This window comes from Thalassophryne amazonica, chromosome 12 (assembly GCF_902500255.1).
Source record: "Thalassophryne amazonica chromosome 12, fThaAma1.1, whole genome shotgun sequence".
NCBI lineage: Eukaryota > Metazoa > Chordata > Actinopteri > Batrachoidiformes > Batrachoididae > Thalassophryne > Thalassophryne amazonica.
The window spans coordinates 68,737,374-68,756,394 of NC_047114.1; the positions used below are offsets into that span (position 1 = coordinate 68,737,374).

Genomic DNA, 19,021 nt, shown 5'->3' on the forward strand with positions numbered 1-19,021 from the left:
TGTGGTTTGTTAGTAAGATACTAAATGATCATTTTCAAAATAGGTGCATAGTACACTATTAGAAATATATGTAAGAATGGAATAAATAAAAAAATGTTAATATTTAAAAAGAACATATTTAAGTGTACGGGTTCAGAAATTTCACAATGTGTACTGAGGAGGGTTAATTCTGTTAACTATCTCCCCTAATTTTACTGGATTTTGTAGCAAGAGCACCCCCATCAGTTTCTGAACTGTCTGTTGTGATGGGACAGGGCTTGGCATCTTCTCCACTGAGGTGGTTTTCCAAGGAAATCTGAGTTTTTCACAAGGCATCTACAAGCTATGTTTGGCTTGACTACACAAAAGTCTCAGCACTACATCAGCCAGAGACAACATGCAGCACACCATAAGTCAAAACCAGTTTTGATCAGCAGTGAATGTTGTAATTGGTCCATGTATCTCCTACTGATATATATAAAAAACACACATACACACACACACTCAAAAAATATGGGGAACTGTTCATTAATTGCGTTTTAAAGAAAAACATTTCAAGAGACTATGTTTGAAAATTAAAGTTTAGCCTGAAAATGAATAAATCATCCAATTCAGAAAAAAATAAATCTGACTCCTGCAGAGCACACGCAATCTCCATCGCCGTGAAAACAAAGTGTTTTTTGTTGTTGTTGTTGTTTTTTAACGACTGTGTTGCTGCTGCTGTCACTTCACTGCGCTCTCGGTGCGTGCGCGCTGGGTTTGGGTGCTGGAACTACCTTAAGTTCGTTATTTCTTTGCAAATGACTTTAATCTGGATACACATCAAAATCGAAATGTAGATGACAGGAATTGTTCTGTGTCGATGGGTGGAAAATGTTCCAGATCCACTCGCTCACCTGTGTCAGGTGTCTCCGGGACTCGGTGCAGCGGGCCGACCTGCCCGCAGCTGAAAAGCGGCCCTGACTTCATGACAGCTGTATGCGTGCGCATCGATCACGTTCGCCGCAAATATGAGCGCTGACAAGATCCGAAAAGGAGTACGCGGGAGCTCACACGTGGGGATAGTCCCTCGGGACATTGCCGCATCTCAGAGCAGGGGGATGTCTGCGAACACTGTGGACTGCGTGGAGACGCACAGCACTGCGTAATGACTGGATGATGTTCACATCATTGTTCGGAATGAGTGCGGGCGCCTCTCTGCTGCAGAGGTTTGAGATCTTCTCCTGCTCACGGCGCGTTTAGGTGGAAGCCAGTCTGTCCCGCACTGTGCTCACTGCTGTCTGGCTGCATGTTTCCAAAGCTTTGCGCACGCACACGCCCCCTCCCTCTCTGTTTACTCCACAGCAGTGTCCCACGCAGAAAGTCACTGTCACAGCCAAGCAACACCACACACACAATCACGTGTTTGCATTTATAATCCGACTGATTGATTGACTGAGGGAAACCACTATTTGTCTTCAGACAGAGTTTATATTGTGCGTTAAATTAAAAAAAAAAAAAAAAAAAAAAGGATATCAAATAAACATTGACTTGTTTCAGCGTAAATGGCAATTTATTAATAGACCCTTAAAATCGAAGTACTCCCCACTATTACGCCTATTCAGACGAAATTTAAATTGACGTTTACGTTACTGGAGCTGTCGAACCTTTGTGCCAAACCACAACGATTACTTGATTCACTTACTGCCATCTATTGGATAAAAGGTAAAGGGTTAATGAACATAAAGTCAAACATTTTTTCTGAGAGTACGACGCGGTATTTTAAACATTATTTCTCACAAACTTCAGATATTTTAAGTGTGATTCTGGATTATTATTCTTAGTCTTCTTCTTATTTTTTATTATTATTACATGATACTGTGTTAAGTCCATCATGCGTGTTTTTGTGTACTCTTTAATATCACAACAAATTATTTTGTATTTATATATATTGGCACATATTTTTTAATTACTGCAATTGATCAAATGACTTTGTACAGATTAGGCTTCTCCGGAGTCTCTGCGCCATCTCGTGGGTGTGTCGCAGGGACTTCAGCGGAACTGCTGAAAATCTGATTTAAAGTATGTAAGCGCTCCTCCTTTAAATGAATTAAGTGACGCATTTAACTAATTAAAGACATTTTAAGTAATTATTCTCCCATTTTGAATTAATTAATGACACATTTAATTTATTAATGATTATTAAGTAATTATTTAATGACATATTTATGTATAATTTTGGAAATTTTTAATCCTCTATACTCTCCCACCAACTTCAACAGTTTTAAATAATAATAAAACCTGCTTCAGTGTGGGTTCTGGACGAGATCTGTGTTTTGTTATTGTTGTTGGTTTGTTTGTTTCTTTTGTATCTGTATTAGCTAAGACGCTGTGACCCAGTCATCTGGGTCTTTAAAATATTAGCAGAGGATGGTTTCGATCCATCGACCTCTGGGTTATGGGCCCAGGCACGCTTCCGCTGCGCCACTCTGCTTTTAATTCTGTAATTCTTTGTTTAGTTAGTTTAGTTGTTTAAAATTAACCGATATGATTTCTGGTGTAAATGCATTAAGTAGGCTATATATATCCTCGGCCCTTCTTTGCCCTTAACTCAGAACTTTTATTGCATTTTCAAAGCTTGCATATTGTATTTCACGATAATCTGAATTCACATTAGTCGAATCCAAACTTCAGTTGTGTACAGATTATGCTTCAATTGAAGTCACGGCTCCATCTTGTGGTGATGCGCAGTACTTCAATATTGTGCACAAATTTTACACACACTTGAATTTTTCTGATTTGATTTATTTGGCATAACTTTTACTTGATTTTGTAAATACAAGTACGCAAAAAATATAGTATATAAAATTGCCGATGATAACACAATAAAGCAGAAAAACGTATTTCCGTTATGGTCCTCGGGAAACAACAAAACAAGGCAAAGACTTAACAATCCGCAAAAAGGCACAAATAATAAATTACTTTAAGTACCATGTTTTTTTTCCTCTAACCCTTCAGCTGACAGAAATCAAAACATTGCTTTTTTTATTTATCGCCAGTTAAGCAAACATCTTGGTATTATTTTTTGTTGTTGTTTGTTTTTGTTTTACTTGGCATTACTATTGACACGTTTATGGGGAGTTTTGATACTTTATTGACTCCGTGATCGGATAGTAAAATGCATACTCGCTTTATTTTGTGTGTTGTATATACAAACATATAGCAGAGAATGGTTTCGATCCATCGACCTCTGGGTTATGGGCCCAGCACGCTCCCGCTGCGCCACTCTGCTAGATAAAAAAGCTTTAATTTTGTAATTCTTTGTTGAGTCATTTAAATTTTAAATTAAAATTGCACATATGTTGAAAAGGAAAACTCGCTACATCTGAATCCCTGCAACATTTGAAATTCAGAGGCCCGTCAAAGTTTTGAAAATCCAACATTTGTCAAATTAAACTTGATATGATTTCTAGTGTAAATGCATAGACTATATATCTCTGGTCTTCTTTTACCCTTAACTCTAGGCTTTTATTTGCTTTTTTTGCAAAGAATTAACAATCCGCAAAAAGGCACAAAATAATAAATAATTTGTTAAGTACCATGTATTTCTTTTTATGTCCCTGTCAGTCTGACAGAAAAAAAATACATTGCTTTTTAAATTATTCCCAGTTCTAGAAAACATCTTGGTATTTTTTTTATTTTATTTATTTATTTTTAACTTGGTATCAGTATTTGACACATTCATGGGGAGTTTTGATACTTAATGACTATGTGATAGGATAGTAAAATGTATACTCGCTTTATTTTTGTGTGTGAAAACTGTGTATACAAAACTTATGGCAGAAGATGGTTTCAACCCATTGACATCTGGGTTATGGGCCCAGCACACTCCCGCTGCACCACTCTGCTGCTTGCCACTCTCTCCTTTGATGTCTTTTAAAGAGAATATTCATTTTACTTTTTTTTAATAATTACACATTTCAGTCATTTATTTCACAATTGTCACTGAAATGTTGAAATTGCTTCTGGTTCTTATTGTGTGTTTATCCTCAGTTTTATCGGATAGAATCTCCGCTTCACAATGTGACCATCTAAGCAATTAATTACATCTGTAGGACGTTGACCCGTGGCTAGCTGTGGACATTTGTACTATATACGGAGGACAGCTGACTTTTGGGGAAAATCTGTTTACAATTATGCTACATTTTCTTTAATTTTTGACATAGAAAAGTTCTTGGCTTTTATGAAAGTCTTCATTGAAGGTGTAATCTGTTTTCAGTTGTGTTCAATTTTCTAAATTAATTTTGTTGTCAATAAGCTATTCCAAAGCTCCTTAACTAACACAATATTCCATGTAAAGAAATTACACTGAATAAAAATATAAATGCCACACTTTGTTTTTGCTCCCATTTTTCATGAGCTGAAGTCAAAGATCTTAAACATTTTCTATATACACAAAAGACCTGTTTCTCTCAGATATTGTTCACAAATCTGTCTAATATGTCTAATCTGTGTAGTGGCACTTCTCCTTTGCAAATAATCCATCCCACCTCACAGGTGTGGCATATCAAGATGCTGATTAGACAGCATGATTATTGCACAGGTGTGCCTTAGGCTGGCCACAATAAATGGCCACTATGAATGTGCAGTTTATCACACAGCACAATGCCATAGATGTTGCAAGTTTTGAGGGAGCATGCAACCGGCATGCTGACTGCAGGAAGTCCCCAGAGCTGCTGCCATGAATTGAATGTTCATTTCTCGACCATAAGCCATCTCTAACGGCATTTCAGGAATTTGGTAGTACATCCAACTGGCCTCACAATTGCAGACCACATGTAACCACACCAGCCCAGGACCTCCACATCCAGCATGTGCACCTTCAAGATTGTCTGAGACCAGCCACCCCGACAGCTGCTGCAACAACCGGTTTGCAGAACCAAAGAATTTCTGCACAAACTGTCAGAAACCATCTCAGGGAAGCTCATCTACATGCTCGTCATCCTCATCGGGGTCTCGACCTAAAAGGTCACATTCTGTTTCCTATTTTTACACTCATATGGCCGAGGGTATTTTAGCATTACGTTATATTTATACTTTAATGCAATGCTGAAGGACCCTCAGCCGTATGAGCTTGTAATCAATGAAAGAGTGTGTAGAAAGAATGTGGCCTTTTGACCCCTTAATATAGGTTAAGGTTAGCCATTTTTGAACTTGCACAAGGTCTGTGTCCCAAGAATGCTCCCTGTGAATTTGAAGAACCTGGAAGTAATATTACTGGAGTTATGCTGCGCACAGACAGACGGATAGACAAACAGATGGACGGATGCAAACTCTTTGCAATACCTGATGGACATATTTTGGCCTTGCCTAAAAATACCATTGTATAACAACAATTTATCATGTATGAACAGCAAAGCTCTGTTATTGGCTGCTGACTACGCATGCATGTCACAAAATGGCTTTGATTCGTTAACGCTTCGGCATCCATTAAATGATAAATCAAGTTTGTCCCATAAAAACTGACTTTTTGCTTTTTCTTCAAGAGGAATGAAACAAAGATTCTGGGCCTTTAATATTAAATCAGAAATGTGTTGATGCTTTTCCTGTTTTACCACCTGATGGTGCAATTGCGCTGGCAGATTTTACATTATTGACTGACACACACACGCACATGCACATACACACACTTCAGGGTTGTAAAAGAATTTCATATCATAAAATCATGTTGTCATCTCATAACATACTTGTTTCCTCAGTGGTTTTTAAATGGATTGTTCTAATGGTTTTATAGACTCTTCATTAGCCTGTTAACAGCACATGATCAATACAACAGCATTACATGCATGACTGCACCAAGGAGCGGCATCTGCTCCAGGGCTGACTGGAGTTACATGAGAAAACAGTAATTAATGTTTCATGCTGGCAACACAATGAATGTCTTAGCACAGTCAGTTAAAATACTGATGGATGACTGACTTGGTGTTGCTCTCTTTAGATGCATTGATTGTGGATAAAGTGCACTCTTCATAGAATGGCCCATAGAGCGTTTTTTTTTTTTTTTTGTGAGGCAGCAGTGTTAATTGCTTACACCACCGTGTCACCTATATGCTGCAATTTTTTTTTTTTTTTTACAATTTATTCCAAAATGCTTGTATAACGCTAGGTTAATCTCACAGTGCTAAAGGGGTCATATTGCATAAAACGGTTCTGTTGACCTGCAACAAAATAAACACTATTGTTTTATGATAAGCACAGTTCTATTTGGTACAGTTTGTTTCAGACTTTTGTGATGACGAATTCAGATCAGCCATAACGTTGGGAGAACCCACCTAATGTTGTGTGGGCCCTTTTCCACCAAAATATCCCTGACCTATCAAGGCTTGGACTGCAAAAGACCTCTGAAGGTGTAGTAATGACACCAAGGCGTCAGCAGAAGATCCTTTAAATCCTGTAAACTGAGAGATGGGGCGTCCATTAATCAGACTTTGTCCAGCACATCTCACATGACCCTCTGGCCAGTGCACTGGTTTTCTTCTTTGGCGCACTACAGACTGGGAATATCCCACAAGATTTTGTGTTTTGGAGATGCTGTGACCCAGTCATCTAGCATCACTCAAATGTTTATGCATCTCTATCTTTCCTGGTTCTATCACATCAACTTCAACGACAGTGTGTTAACTTACTGATTAAATATATCGCACCCAGTGACAAGTGCCAATGTAATGAGATAATCAGTTATATTCACTTCACCTGTTCATGATCACAATGTTATGACTAATTGGTGTAGGATTGCTGCTTTCTCTTTTAGACATACCCACTGTGTCAGAGTGCAGTTCACTTCACAAGCCCAGATGGTGTGCACAAAGTTAACATCAGGCTTCTTTTTTGCACAATGAATTTTTAACTGTCATTTGTGAATGTAACTCCATATTGTAGTGCTTGCGAAGGTTTCCCAAAGTAATCCCTTTCCCATGTGGTTATATCAGCTATTGATGAATGGCGATTCTGGATACTGTGCCGTTTGTGGTTTTGGAGATCACAGTTGTTCAGCTTAGGTCTGAGCCTTTGCCCTTTATGCACTGAAATTCCACCAGATTCCTTAAATCATTTAATGATATAACACACTGTAGAGGGCGTAATAGGCATTTATCTTCTGAGCTCTCTTTGAGGAACATTGTTTTTCAAAATAATTTTCTCACCTATTTGCTGACAAACTGGAAATGCCCATCTTTGCTCCTCAAAGACAGCTTTTTGTGATCACTGCTTTTGTACAAAGGCATGATTACAATCACCTGCTGACATCTCTTTGAAATAACATCATTTTGTAACCTCAATACGATCCCAAATTTGCTCCTGCCCCAACTTTTTTGGGGTACATGTTGTTGGGCTGAAATGCAGGAATTGATGTATATTAACAAATGAATGAAGCTGACCACACAAACATGAAATATCCCGGGTTCATAGTGTCTGTAGTGAAACAGAAGTAAAAATACATGGATTTAGTAATAATATAAAAATAATATAAAATAAATTAATTAATAATAATATAAAAAAATAATCACTGGGTTTTGGGTTGTAATTATTTTATTTATTTTTATTTATTTATTTATTTATTTTTTTGTAATAATACTGAAAGTCTCTTTCAAAGAAACTAACAAAGCAACAAAAAAACATAGAGGTAATTCATTTCAATATAAATATAAAGCATTCTTTGATCATATATTCTCACAGTGGTTTGGCTGTTTGTCAAAGTGTAAATCTGTGCACCCATAAATGAGTGTAAAATGCAAACGTTAAAGCAGTTGTATCATATTTCAGTCTTCATCCAGTCCCTAAGGGAGGGTCCTTTACTGTTCACAAGACAGTGTTGTTGTGCAGATAGGTGGAAAATAATTTGGTTAACCCATTCCCCCTCAGATTTCCTAAGTGTGTGTGTTCGCTGAACTCTGCTGGGATCAAAACACTGGCTTTCAGGTTGCACGTATGAGTCGTGCACTGAGGTCAGCGCCGGGCTTTTGTGTGCATGCACTGAGTTGATTTGGATAGAGTGACTGGCATTGTGTTTGACCAGTCAACCGCATCACTCACATTAAGCAGAAGAAAGGAGGGTCACTGTCTTCTGACAGCAAATCGTTCGGCTTTTTATGGCTTTTGTTATGACAGAGGTGATTGGGGGCAGTACGGTTATTCTCGTTCATTCCCTCCCTCATTGCAAAATCGACGCCTCTTCGTTTATAATTAAATGTTTTCCAGGGCGATGGTTCATCCTGTAACTCAGCGAAACTCATCAGTGTGTCGTTGCTTGTTTTTTTTTTTTGGTTTTGTTTTTTTGGTTTTCCCTTTCCCCTGCTCTATTTTTAACAAGAATGGCACTTGAAGAGTGTGTACCTATGCCAACAAACCAAATCTCATCTGTTCTTAGCTATTAAAACTAGGGATGGGTATTGATAAGATTTTATCGATATCGATTCTGCTTATCGATCCGATTTCTTGTCGATACCTCTTGTGAATTTTCTGTGTACTAAAAGTAGGCTTTACAGGTTTTCTATGTCAACAACATTTTATTGAGTCTTAAAGTAAATACATATGAACTTGATCACTGGATCCTTAAACTCTGGACATAATAAACTCTACATGGTGGCTCCTTGATCTCTGGACATAAATAGAAATAATCAAAATCTGCAGTTTTTCTCAAAAGCATTTCCTTTCATACATTATTGGTATGAATGTCTTTCCATCTGAGCTGAGCTCTTGCTGCTGGCTGTGCTGCACCTCAGGATGTAATTCATTGGGGAGGAAAAAAACGTTTTAGTCAGTTGTAGTTTATTGTCTATATTACAGTATTTGTAAAGATGTGTTATTTTATTTAAAGCGCCAATTTGTTTTGAAGTTATTAATTCCGACCGGACTCTGTCTCGGCAGAGAGCCGCGCAGCATTTGGAGCTGTGTCAAAGGAACGGAGGACAATTCTCATTTCTTGACTGCAACAAGACAAGAGTCCCTATTAGTGACTTTAATCCACACAAAAGTCACTCACGTATGATACATTTTAATGGCTTTGAGAGGGGTTAAAAAGTGGACTTGCCACTTCTGAAGAGGAGTGAATCAAAGAACCAACGAGCCAGCGGATCGAAGCACTGCTTCATTGCTTCAAGCTTCAACTTAATCCAATTAAGGGTCATGAGGGAGCTGGAGCCAATTCCAGTGGTCACTGGGTGAGAAGTGAGGGTACACCCTGGACAGCCGCCAGCGCACCATATAGACAAAACAGCACATTCACACTCACACTTACGGTCAATTTTAGAGTCAGTAATTCACCTAATTTCGTTGTATGTATGTATAAATATACATTGACACTAAAGGCTCTGTTCTATTCTGTTCTAACCTGCATGTTTTTGGAAGCAAGAGGAAGCCGGAGCACCCAAAGGAAATTTCACATTGAAAGGACCAGGTGGGAAGTGACCCCACAACCTTCTTGCTGTGAGACAACTAAGCTACTGTACCACCCAGTAAAGGAGGCAGATCAAGGATTTTTTTTTTTCCTTTTCATTTTCTTGGGCCATTTTTAAATAAAAACAATAATTTAAAAAAATCCTGGATCCATCCATCCATTTTCAATACCTGCTTAATCCAAATGAAGGTCACAGGGGCTGGAACCCATCCCAACAGTCATAGGTCATGAGGCGGGGTACACCCTGGACAGGATGCCAGTGTATCGCAGGGCAATCCTGGATCTGTTCCTTTAACTGGATCCACTCCAAAAGGTAATGGTTTCCCCCTTGCCTCATACCCCATATGGGGGAGGTGACAGTGGTGGGCATAGCTAACCAAAAAGTTAGCTTTGATAACCACTAACCCATTAACTTAAAAATTAATGTTTCTAATGATAACCTGATAAAAAAAAAAAAAAATTAGCGGAAGCTACAGCTAACCGCTAACCACTAACTTTTACTATTTAGTCCGGTACATTGTCAGCTACTGACAAGTCAGTTTTGAGTTTAAGCAGCTCCGATGCTTCTGAGTAGAATGCATTTTGGGTTAAAATCCATAGAACACCACTATCTAGTGGATGGGAGTGTAAACAGCATCCAACTGTCACACAGTCGCCATTCGGTGCACTGCCTGAGTCACACTTAACAACTGGGAGGTGTTGGTCTAGTGATTAAGCATTGGGCTTGAGACCAGAGGATCCTTGGTTCAAATCCCTGCCTGACCTGGAAATCACTAACGGCCCTTGGGCAAGGTCCTTAATCCACTCATTGCTCCCAGTGTGTAATGAGTGCCTTGTATGGCAGCACCCTGACATTGGGTGAATGTGAGGCATTATTGTAAAGTGCTTTGAGCATTTGATGCAGATGGAAAAGCACCATATAAATGCAGTCCATTTAACACTTTTTTACCATTTACGCCGCTCCTCCACCAATTTTCAAGAAAATCAGTTCTGATATCCTTTTTCTTTCTTTCTTTCTTTCTTTATTTATTTATTTGTGTAATCCAGCTAAAAAATGTAACAGACAAACAGCAGTGAAAACATGACCTCATTGGTGAAGGTAATCAACCCCATTAACCCCCTAACTGTAAATGGATCAGCCTGTGCTTGTAAAAACTGACTTGCTGCCTCTGACCTCAGGCATCTGCAGCCTCATTTCTTCTGCATCATGCAGGACGGCACAAGGAGAAAAACCACGAGGGGGTGGGGGGGGGGGGGGGGTTGAGAGAAATGGAGGGAAGGGCTGATGAAAACAGCAGATCTCTGGTCCCTAATGTTTTTGTATCAACGGTATTAATCCTTTTGGGCGCACCAACCCACTCCGCCCTCCTTCCCCCTGCAAATGCACTCACCCCTCCTTAACTCCATCCAGTTCTGCACCATGCACCAGGTGATCCCAACACATAAACAACCCACAGCGCTGCTGAAACAACACTCATCCCCCAGACAGTCAAACAGCAGCATCCACACCCCGGGAGAGACATGCAACTCCAGTTCAACTCTGTCCCTGTCTTCATCTTTTGGCCACTGGGAACAAGTCACTTTTCTGGATTGTTTTGTTTGCCTATGTAAACATATTTTAATGTTTACATAGGCAAAAATCAGTGTGTGTGTGTGTGTGTGTGTGTGTGTGTGTGTGTGTGTGTGTGTGTGTGTGTGTGTGTGCGCGTGTGTGCGTGCACGCACACACATTTCAAAACTCAAAGTTTCCTTTTGTTTTGTTTTGTTTCAGTTTCCTTTCATACATTTGTTCTGGGTTGTTGTGAAACCACTTGGGAGCAACATGATGTATTTCTTGCAAGTACATTTTTTTGTTGTTTTGTTTTGGGGGGTTTGTTGCTGTTGTTTTGTTGTTGTTTTTTTTGTTTGTTTTTTTGGTGTTGTAGTCTTGTTTACAAGATGCAAGAAAGACTAGGGATGGGGGAGTATTGTGGTTGCCGTGGGGATGAGGAGGTTGTGGTTAATGAGGTCAGACCCTAGAAACCTGATGACTCCTCCCACCCGATCTCCCTCCCTCCACGTCTCCTCCCCTGAATGTGGACCGCCCACTCCCCCCACCAACCACTTCTCTACCCACTAATCCATGACATGGAAAGAGCGCTGTCCGTGGTGCTGAAATCAGAGAGCGCAGCGCAGCCGTAAAGGACCAGACAGATCAGAGAGAGAGAGGAGATTTACAGAGAGAGGAAGGTGTCTTCAGTAGTGGGCGGGTTCTTGTGGTTGTGGTGATCTGGCTGGGAAGCCTTGTGCCTTCTCCTAAAACACAGCCAGCCCTGTTTGGATGAGAGGACAGACGGACAGGGCAGAGAACGCCACACTTGGAAGTACACCGCGCTCTCTTCTGCCTTGCTCTCAGCCATGAGCACACTGTGGATGAGGATTTGTGTCACCTGTGCAGCACGCTGAGAGACAGTTTTTTTTTTGTTTTTTTTTTTTTGGGGGGGGGGGGGGGGGGTATTAAAGGAGCATCAGGGAAAGCAGGTTTTTTTGCCCCAAGTTTGCATGAGAAAATCTGTCTGCACTGCATCTGTCGAAAACAGGTGCATGTTACTGTGTGCTTGAGTCATGGTTGCAGCTGCAGCAGGCGCGGTCCATCGTTACGCCTCCTCCTGTCTCTAGCATGTGCAGATGTGTAGAGCAGTGAAGCTTGCACCTGGTTTGGAGAGTAGCACCATCTGGACTGGAGGGGTTGTATCTCTCCTTTCTGTGCAGAGGAGGGAGAACTGGGCTGGGCATGCGCCAGCCCGGCTCCCCTCTAGCGCCAACCCTCCTTTTGGGTGGCAGGGACTCCTTCTAGCAAACCAAGCAGCTGGATCATGCAATGGATGGAAGTCTATGTGGATTCAAGTGGAATAGTGTACTGGTGCTCCGGTATAGGTCAGAGTTCACTAGTGTGCACTGGACTTATCAGGGGGAGACAGGAGAACCACAAACCAGCAGGGACACGGCACCATTGTGAGTATATGCATCTTGACACACACACTCAACACTGTAAAAATGCAAGTGCACGTTCTTCATGTAACAATGCATTTCACTCTTCTCACACACAGCTGCCCGGTAAACAAACACACAAACAGATCACCACCTGCCTGTGCACATGGGATTACAGGTTCATTTCTGCTGCTCATCTGTACATACTGATGCGTGTGTGTGTATGCACATGCGCCCACACATGTTGTCTCCTGACTATAGGTTTTGCAATCTTTTTAACATTGCATCTCCCTCTCCCGTGACACCGTTGCCTGGAAACAGAAACTGTGCCACTTTTGGTTTACAATGGAAAGCAAAGTGCACGACGAGTGCCTTTGAACTGTTTCGCTGCAAACAAGTAACACATGATCAGAACAAAATGACAGAAATGGTCAGAAATATGATTTAAGATTACGGCGTGCAGTTGACAGGTTTGATCTACAGTAAATGCCTTGAGGTGGCTGAAGGCCGTTTTAAATGAATGAAGTGTGGGAAGATGCACCGATGCGAGAGGCTTGGTTGGTATAAAAACAAAGCGATAAACAAGATGATTCCGGTGCAGCACTGTTGCAGGCTTACAGGGATTAAGCAGGCCAGCTTAAAATTCAGCTCCAATGCTGTTTGAACTGTGCCTTCCTCCCACTGCACCCTCACCACATCAACCTCATTTCTCCTCAGATTTGCAGTCGTATTATTTCTCCTCATGCCCGACTCACACACATCCTGTGCATGGATGGGAGTGGAACAAGGCAGATAAACCCACCGATTTGGGTTCCAGTGCTGGAAGTATTCATAGAGGGCTACAAAGGGGAGGGATGCTGAGGATGGCCAGACAATGGCCAGTTTCTCCATTGCCCCCACAATCTCTATCTGGCTGCCTGCCAAGCCTCCATACACACAAACATACAGTTATTGCAACCCCTCGCACCCCCATCCCCCCCGTGTACTCACACTCAGAGCTTCTCTCACACGTAAACAAGTCAATCAATCAATCAACTTTTTTCTTATATAGCGCCAAATCACAACAAACAGTTGCCCCAAGGCGCTCCACATTGCAAGGCAAGGCCATACAATAATTATGAAAACCCCAACGGTCAAAACGACCCCCTATGAGCAAGCACTTGGCCACAGTGGGAAGGAAAAACTCCCTTTTAACAGGAAGAAACCTCCAGCAGAACCAGGCTCAGGGAGGGGCAGTCTTCTGCTGAGACTGGTTGGGGCTGAGGGAAAGAACCAGGAAAAAGAGATCGATCACTAATGATTAAATGCAGAGTGATGCATACGGAGCAAAAAGAGAAAGAAACAGTGCATCATGGGAACCCCCCCACAGTCTACGTCTAAAGCAACATAACCAAGGGATGGTCCAGGGTCACCCGATCCAGCCCTAACTATAAGCCTTAGCGAAAAGGAAAGTTTTAAGCCTAATCTTAAAAGTAGAGAGGGTATCTGTCTCCCTGATCTGAATTGGGAGCTGGTTCCACAGGAGAGGAGCCTGAAAGCTGAAGGCTCTGCCTCCCATTCTACTCTTACAAACCCTAGGAACTACAAGTAAGCCCGCAGTCTGAGAGCGAAGCGCTCTAATGGGGTAATATGGTACTACGAGGTCCCTAAGATAAGATGGGACCTGATTATTCAAAACCTTATAAGTAAGAAGAAGAATTTTAAATTCTATTCTAGCATTAACAGGAAGCCAATGAAGGGTGGCCAACACGGGTGAGATATGCTCTCTCCTGCTAGTCCCCGTCAGTACTCTAGCTGCAGCATTCTGAACCAACTGAAGGATTTTTAGGGAACTTTTAGGACAACCTGATAATAATGAATTACAATAGTCCAGCCTAGAGGAAATAAATGCATGAATTAGTTTTTCAGCATCACTCTGAGACAAGACCTTTCTGATTTTAGAGATATTGCATAAATGCAAAAAGGCAGTCCTACATATTTGTTTAATATGCACTTTGAATGACATATCCTGATCAAAAATAACTCCAAGATTTCTCACAGTATTACTAGAGATCAGGGAAATGCCATCCAGAGTAACGATCTGGTTAGACACCATGCTTCTAAGATTTGTGGGGCCAAGTACAATAACTTCAGTTTTATCTGAGTTTAAAAGCAGGAAATTAGAGGTCATCCATGTCTTTATGTCTGTAAGACAATCCTGCAGTTTAGCTAATTGGTGTGTATCCTCTGGCTTCATGGATAGATAAAGCTGGGTATTATCTGCGTAACAATGAAAATTTAAGCAATACCGTCTAATAATACTGCCTAAGGGAAGCATGTATAAAGTGAATAAAATTGGTCCTAGCACAGAACCTTGTGGAACTCCATAATTAAATTTAGTCTGTGAAGAAGATTCCCCATTTACATGAACAAACTGTAATCTATTAGACAAATATGATTCAAACCACCGCAGCGCAATGCCTTTAATACCTATGACATGCTCTAATCTCTGTAATAAAATTAAAAGTAAGTCGGGTGAGTTGAAAACATTGACCTACATAAATGCACACAGTCTTCTTCTCTTCTACTACTGGCGCTTCCAAATTCAAGTTGTGTCATTTACGCACGCTGTCCTTTATCGTTGCACACAGTTGCATACTCTCAAGCTAATACACAGGCTTTTGTGCATGCACGCTGAACCGTGTTGCTCCACCGATTCTTCGCCTTTGAATGCTAAGTGGCTGCAAACAGCAGTATTTTAAGCAGATATGCTTTTGTAGTGAATGAAAATATATCAGCGAACAGCCTTTTCCTCAGAGGCATGTCTATTTCTGGCAATGATGCTTCTTTTATGCCATCAAAGCACATTACACTAAGCCCGACTGATGATGGTTTCTTGTGTCGGTATATGCAATCCACACACCGCAGTCCAGCAAGATTAGTGCATTTCATCTGTGTGATCGGTCCCAGGAGTAGCATATTGTATATTCACATCTGAGCCCAACACATATCGTAACCGCTGAAAGATGAAAGCTGTTTAATTCAGTTTTCTTCCAGCTACAATAGATTAAAGCCAGTAATTCCAGCAGGAAAATGTGCAAACACAACTGTGAAAATGAGCAGCTACCACTGATGCAAAACCAGAAAGGAAACTGAAAAATGTTACCCAGTTGTTCAGACTCCAAAGCTTATCCAAAAATATCCTTGGCTGCTGTCTGAATGGACTAGCAGTAGCTTGATGGTGAGGCCCACTGATGTTTAAAGGTGTGTGTGTGTGTGTGTGTGTGTGTGTGTGTGTGTGTGTGTGTGTGTGTGTGTGTGTGTGTGTGTGTGTGTGTGTGTGTGTGTGTGTGTGTGTGTGTGTGTGTGTGTGTGTGTGTGTGTGTGTGCGTGGGCGTGTGTGTGTGTGCGTGCATACTGTGTATGAGAAAAAGAAGCTCCCTGCAGTGACAATGCTGTTGGTGGTAACATTGGATGATGCAAGTCTCACCATGAATAAGAACCCTGTGTAGGCCTTCAAAACCACCACAACAGTTAGGAATGTTAAAAACAGAAGGGTTTCATCTCACTTTTCTTTTAAAGGAGTCAAATTTAAGAACTGATTTTACATTTTGCAGCCAAAAACAACTCATTCACACTCAGGTGACTCATCAAAAGATTACAGGTTTCAGTTCTCAAAGGAACAAAGTGTTTTGGTGCTTTCACCCTCAGACTATGTGTGTGTGTGTGTGTGTGTGTGTGTGTGTGTGTGTGTGTGTGTGTGTGTGTGTGTGTGTGTGTGTGTGTGTGTGTGTGTGTGTGTGTGTGTGTGTGTGTGTGTGTGTGTGTGTGTGTGTGTGTGTGTGTGTGTGTGACACACAGAGCACACACCTTCTTAAGGCTCATTTATTCTCTATTTACATAATCTATGAGTGCATTTCAAAAGATGTATCACTACATAACTCCATAGAGTGTTTCGCAACATCCCAAAATTCCATTTGCACATGCAGTAGTTCTGGTGCAGCAATCTTTTTTCTTTATTTGCTGAAACGGTAGAGGACAATAAAGAAAATCTTTAGAAAAACAAACAGCAATCAATGATTCAACAGGATTCCAGGCATGTGTTTCTGGAATACATATGACGGAATATGAAGACAAAACAGTTCTGCCCTAAATTCGATTCTAGAAGGAGAGCTTCCATGTGTATAGTCAGAATTATGAGACTTTGAGGATGTTTTCACATCAAACATCCAAATATAACTTGCTGTTAAAGCTTGATTAAAAACTTACTTTGCACACTATACCCACTTTAAAAGCTCAAACATAAAGGAGCAATCACAGATGGTGATCACCCCTTGTTACAAAATCATCAGCATTTATTTATTTGTCTGTTTGTCTTTTAGCAAGATTAAGTCAAAACTACTGCACAGATTTTGACGAAATTTACACCAGAGATAGATATTAGGCCATGGAATACTTCAGTAAATTTGGGATGTGATCCAGATCCAGATTTGATTTCTGGATCAAGTTTCACTTCACATAACCTTTGAAGGATTACTGTTAGTGGGATTATGTCCAAACTACTGCACAGGTTCTCACCAAATTTGGACCAGAGATACATATTAGGCCATGAAAAATACCATTAAATGTTGGAGGTGATCCGGATCCAGATTCTGGATCAAGTTTCACTTTATATAGGCTTTGTAGGATTACGTCAAAACTACTTCAGGGATTCTCAACAAATTTGCTCCACAGATACATATTAGGGAATGGAATACTCTACTGAATTTTGGAGGTGATCCAGATTGGCGGACATCAGAAATCTCAGATTGCCCTTGTTATAAATGCCTCTCACAGCTTCATAATAATGCTACCCTCATTCCTTCATGTACATAATCATTTCTAACCTGTCCTATGTTCTTATGCCAGAATGCTGTGGAAACATCTGAACAATGATGAGCTCCAAAGAGGAGGAAACACTACGTTTTTTCCAATATGTCGAGGAGAATGGGCTGAGAGCTTACAACGGCTTGGTAGCTCAGAACTTTGACCACGCCAGGAATGACAAAAATAAGGCTTTCCTGCTGGAGAAAAAGGACAAGAAGAGAAAACAGAAGGAAGCCATAAGAAGGTAGGAGGAAAGCAAACAACCACCTAAACAGATACATGTTTGATAGTGCAGATATTACACTTTTGCATGCATGTAACATCAGCGTATAAGCACTCTGATAAATACATCACCATGTGTTGCGATTAAAATCACAAGTTTATCTTTTTTGTATTTGTTGCAGTAACATTTTCATGGCTTTAAACTGCATTTAATCAAGATGTTGTTGGTTGGACTCAGTGATTTATGGAGAAAATTCCTCAAGTTATCCTCAAATGCAGCACTAATAAGATTCAGGCGTGTACACGCAAACATTTCACTGAGTTCACACACAAACACTCATCTTCAACCACTTAGTCCAGTTAAGGGTCGCGAGGGGTTGGAGCCAATCCCAGCAGTCATAGAGCGCGAGGCGGGGTACACGGGGAGGTGATGGTCTAGTGGTTAAGGTGTTGGGCTTGAGTCCAGAAGATCATGGGTTCAAATCCCCGCCTGACTAGAAAATCATTAAGGGCCCTTGGGCAAGGCCTTTAATCCCCTATTGCTCCCGGTGTGTAGTGAGCGCCTTGTATGGCAGCACCCTGACATCGGGGTGAATGTGAGGCATAATTGTAAAGTGCTTTGAGCATCTGATGCAGATGGAAAAGCGCTATATAAATGCAGTCCATTTACACCCTGGACAGGATGCCAGTGTGTCGCAGGGCCACATATAGACAAACAAATGTATCCACACCCGCACACACACCTACAGACAGTTTAAAGTTTCCAATCCACCTAACCTGCGTGTCTTTGGATGTGGGAGGAAGCCAGAGCACCCGGAGGGAACCCATGCAAACACAGAGAGAAATGCAAACTCCACACAGAAAGGCCACAGGGGGAATCGAACCCATGACCTTCTCACTGTGATGCAACTGCTAACCACTAAGCCACTGTGCTGCCTCACTGAGTTCACTTCAGGAGTAATGTGTATGAAATTTAGGACAAGTGGCCAGAGGGTCCCTTTGATGATGGCGAGTTGCCTTTGATTTTTTTTTTTTTTTTGGAAGATGGCACTGTGAATTTGCGCACCCCATGATCCAAAGAGGATACCGTAATTAAATTTTCAATTTTAGACTTATGTGGGACTTGTCCTTAGATAGAGGTCATTGCTGCTCTATTTTAACAAAGGAACACTTTTAGATAATACCCACAGTGTGAGTGAAACACTGAGAGCACAAATGAATATGTTCATCTGCCCTGTTTGATAGAAAAACATGTTCCAATAATGTCAAGAAGTTTCATTGTTCTCTTAAAGTTGAGAGTAGTTTCATCACAGGTCAATGACCTGTACCATTTGTCATCTGTAATGATGAGCAAGCTGTTACAGCAGCACTGTTGTGCCCAGCCATGGCGCTGTGTCACACATCGAAAGTTTAGCTCAAAACAAGCATGCACTCATAATGTAAGTACAGTATAACGTGCTGGAGCTGTGTGGTGGAACACAGAGGACAGGACCACAGTAGGTAACAAGATGGGAGATAGCAGAATGTGTCGGGAATGTTTTTCAAAAGTAACATATAGTACTTTATTTTATT

The 19,021-nt window shown here is 41.0% G+C and overlaps 2 protein-coding genes and 2 non-coding genes across 4 annotated transcripts in view; 1 reads left to right on the plus strand and 3 right to left on the minus strand.

Moving 5' to 3' along the window:
• LOC117521489 (glypican-5-like) overlaps window positions 1-1,291 on the minus strand; it is a 361,302-nt gene extending 360,011 nt beyond the window's left edge. The window contains 2 exon segments of the mRNA XM_034182796.1: window positions 876-918; window positions 920-1,291. Coding sequence (XP_034038687.1) covers window positions 876-918; window positions 920-1,057 — 181 coding nt within the window. The 5' untranslated portion in view covers window positions 1,058-1,291.
• A 1,088-nt stretch (window positions 1,292-2,379) lies between these two features.
• Window positions 2,380-2,452, minus strand: trnam-cau. The gene has a single exon. It is a non-coding gene; the product is annotated as a tRNA-Met (tRNA).
• Window positions 2,453-3,178: 726 nt separating this feature from the next.
• On the minus strand, window positions 3,179-3,250 carry trnam-cau. The gene has a single exon. It is a non-coding gene; the product is annotated as a tRNA-Met (tRNA).
• An 8,754-nt stretch (window positions 3,251-12,004) lies between these two features.
• LOC117522310 (serine/arginine repetitive matrix protein 2-like) overlaps window positions 12,005-19,021 on the plus strand; it is a 53,639-nt gene continuing 46,622 nt past the window's right edge. Inside the window, exons 1-2 of the mRNA XM_034183707.1 lie at window positions 12,005-12,406; window positions 17,270-17,471. Coding sequence (XP_034039598.1) covers window positions 17,293-17,471 — 179 coding nt within the window. The 5' untranslated portion in view covers window positions 12,005-12,406; window positions 17,270-17,292. The remainder of the gene's footprint in view (window positions 12,407-17,269; window positions 17,472-19,021) is intronic.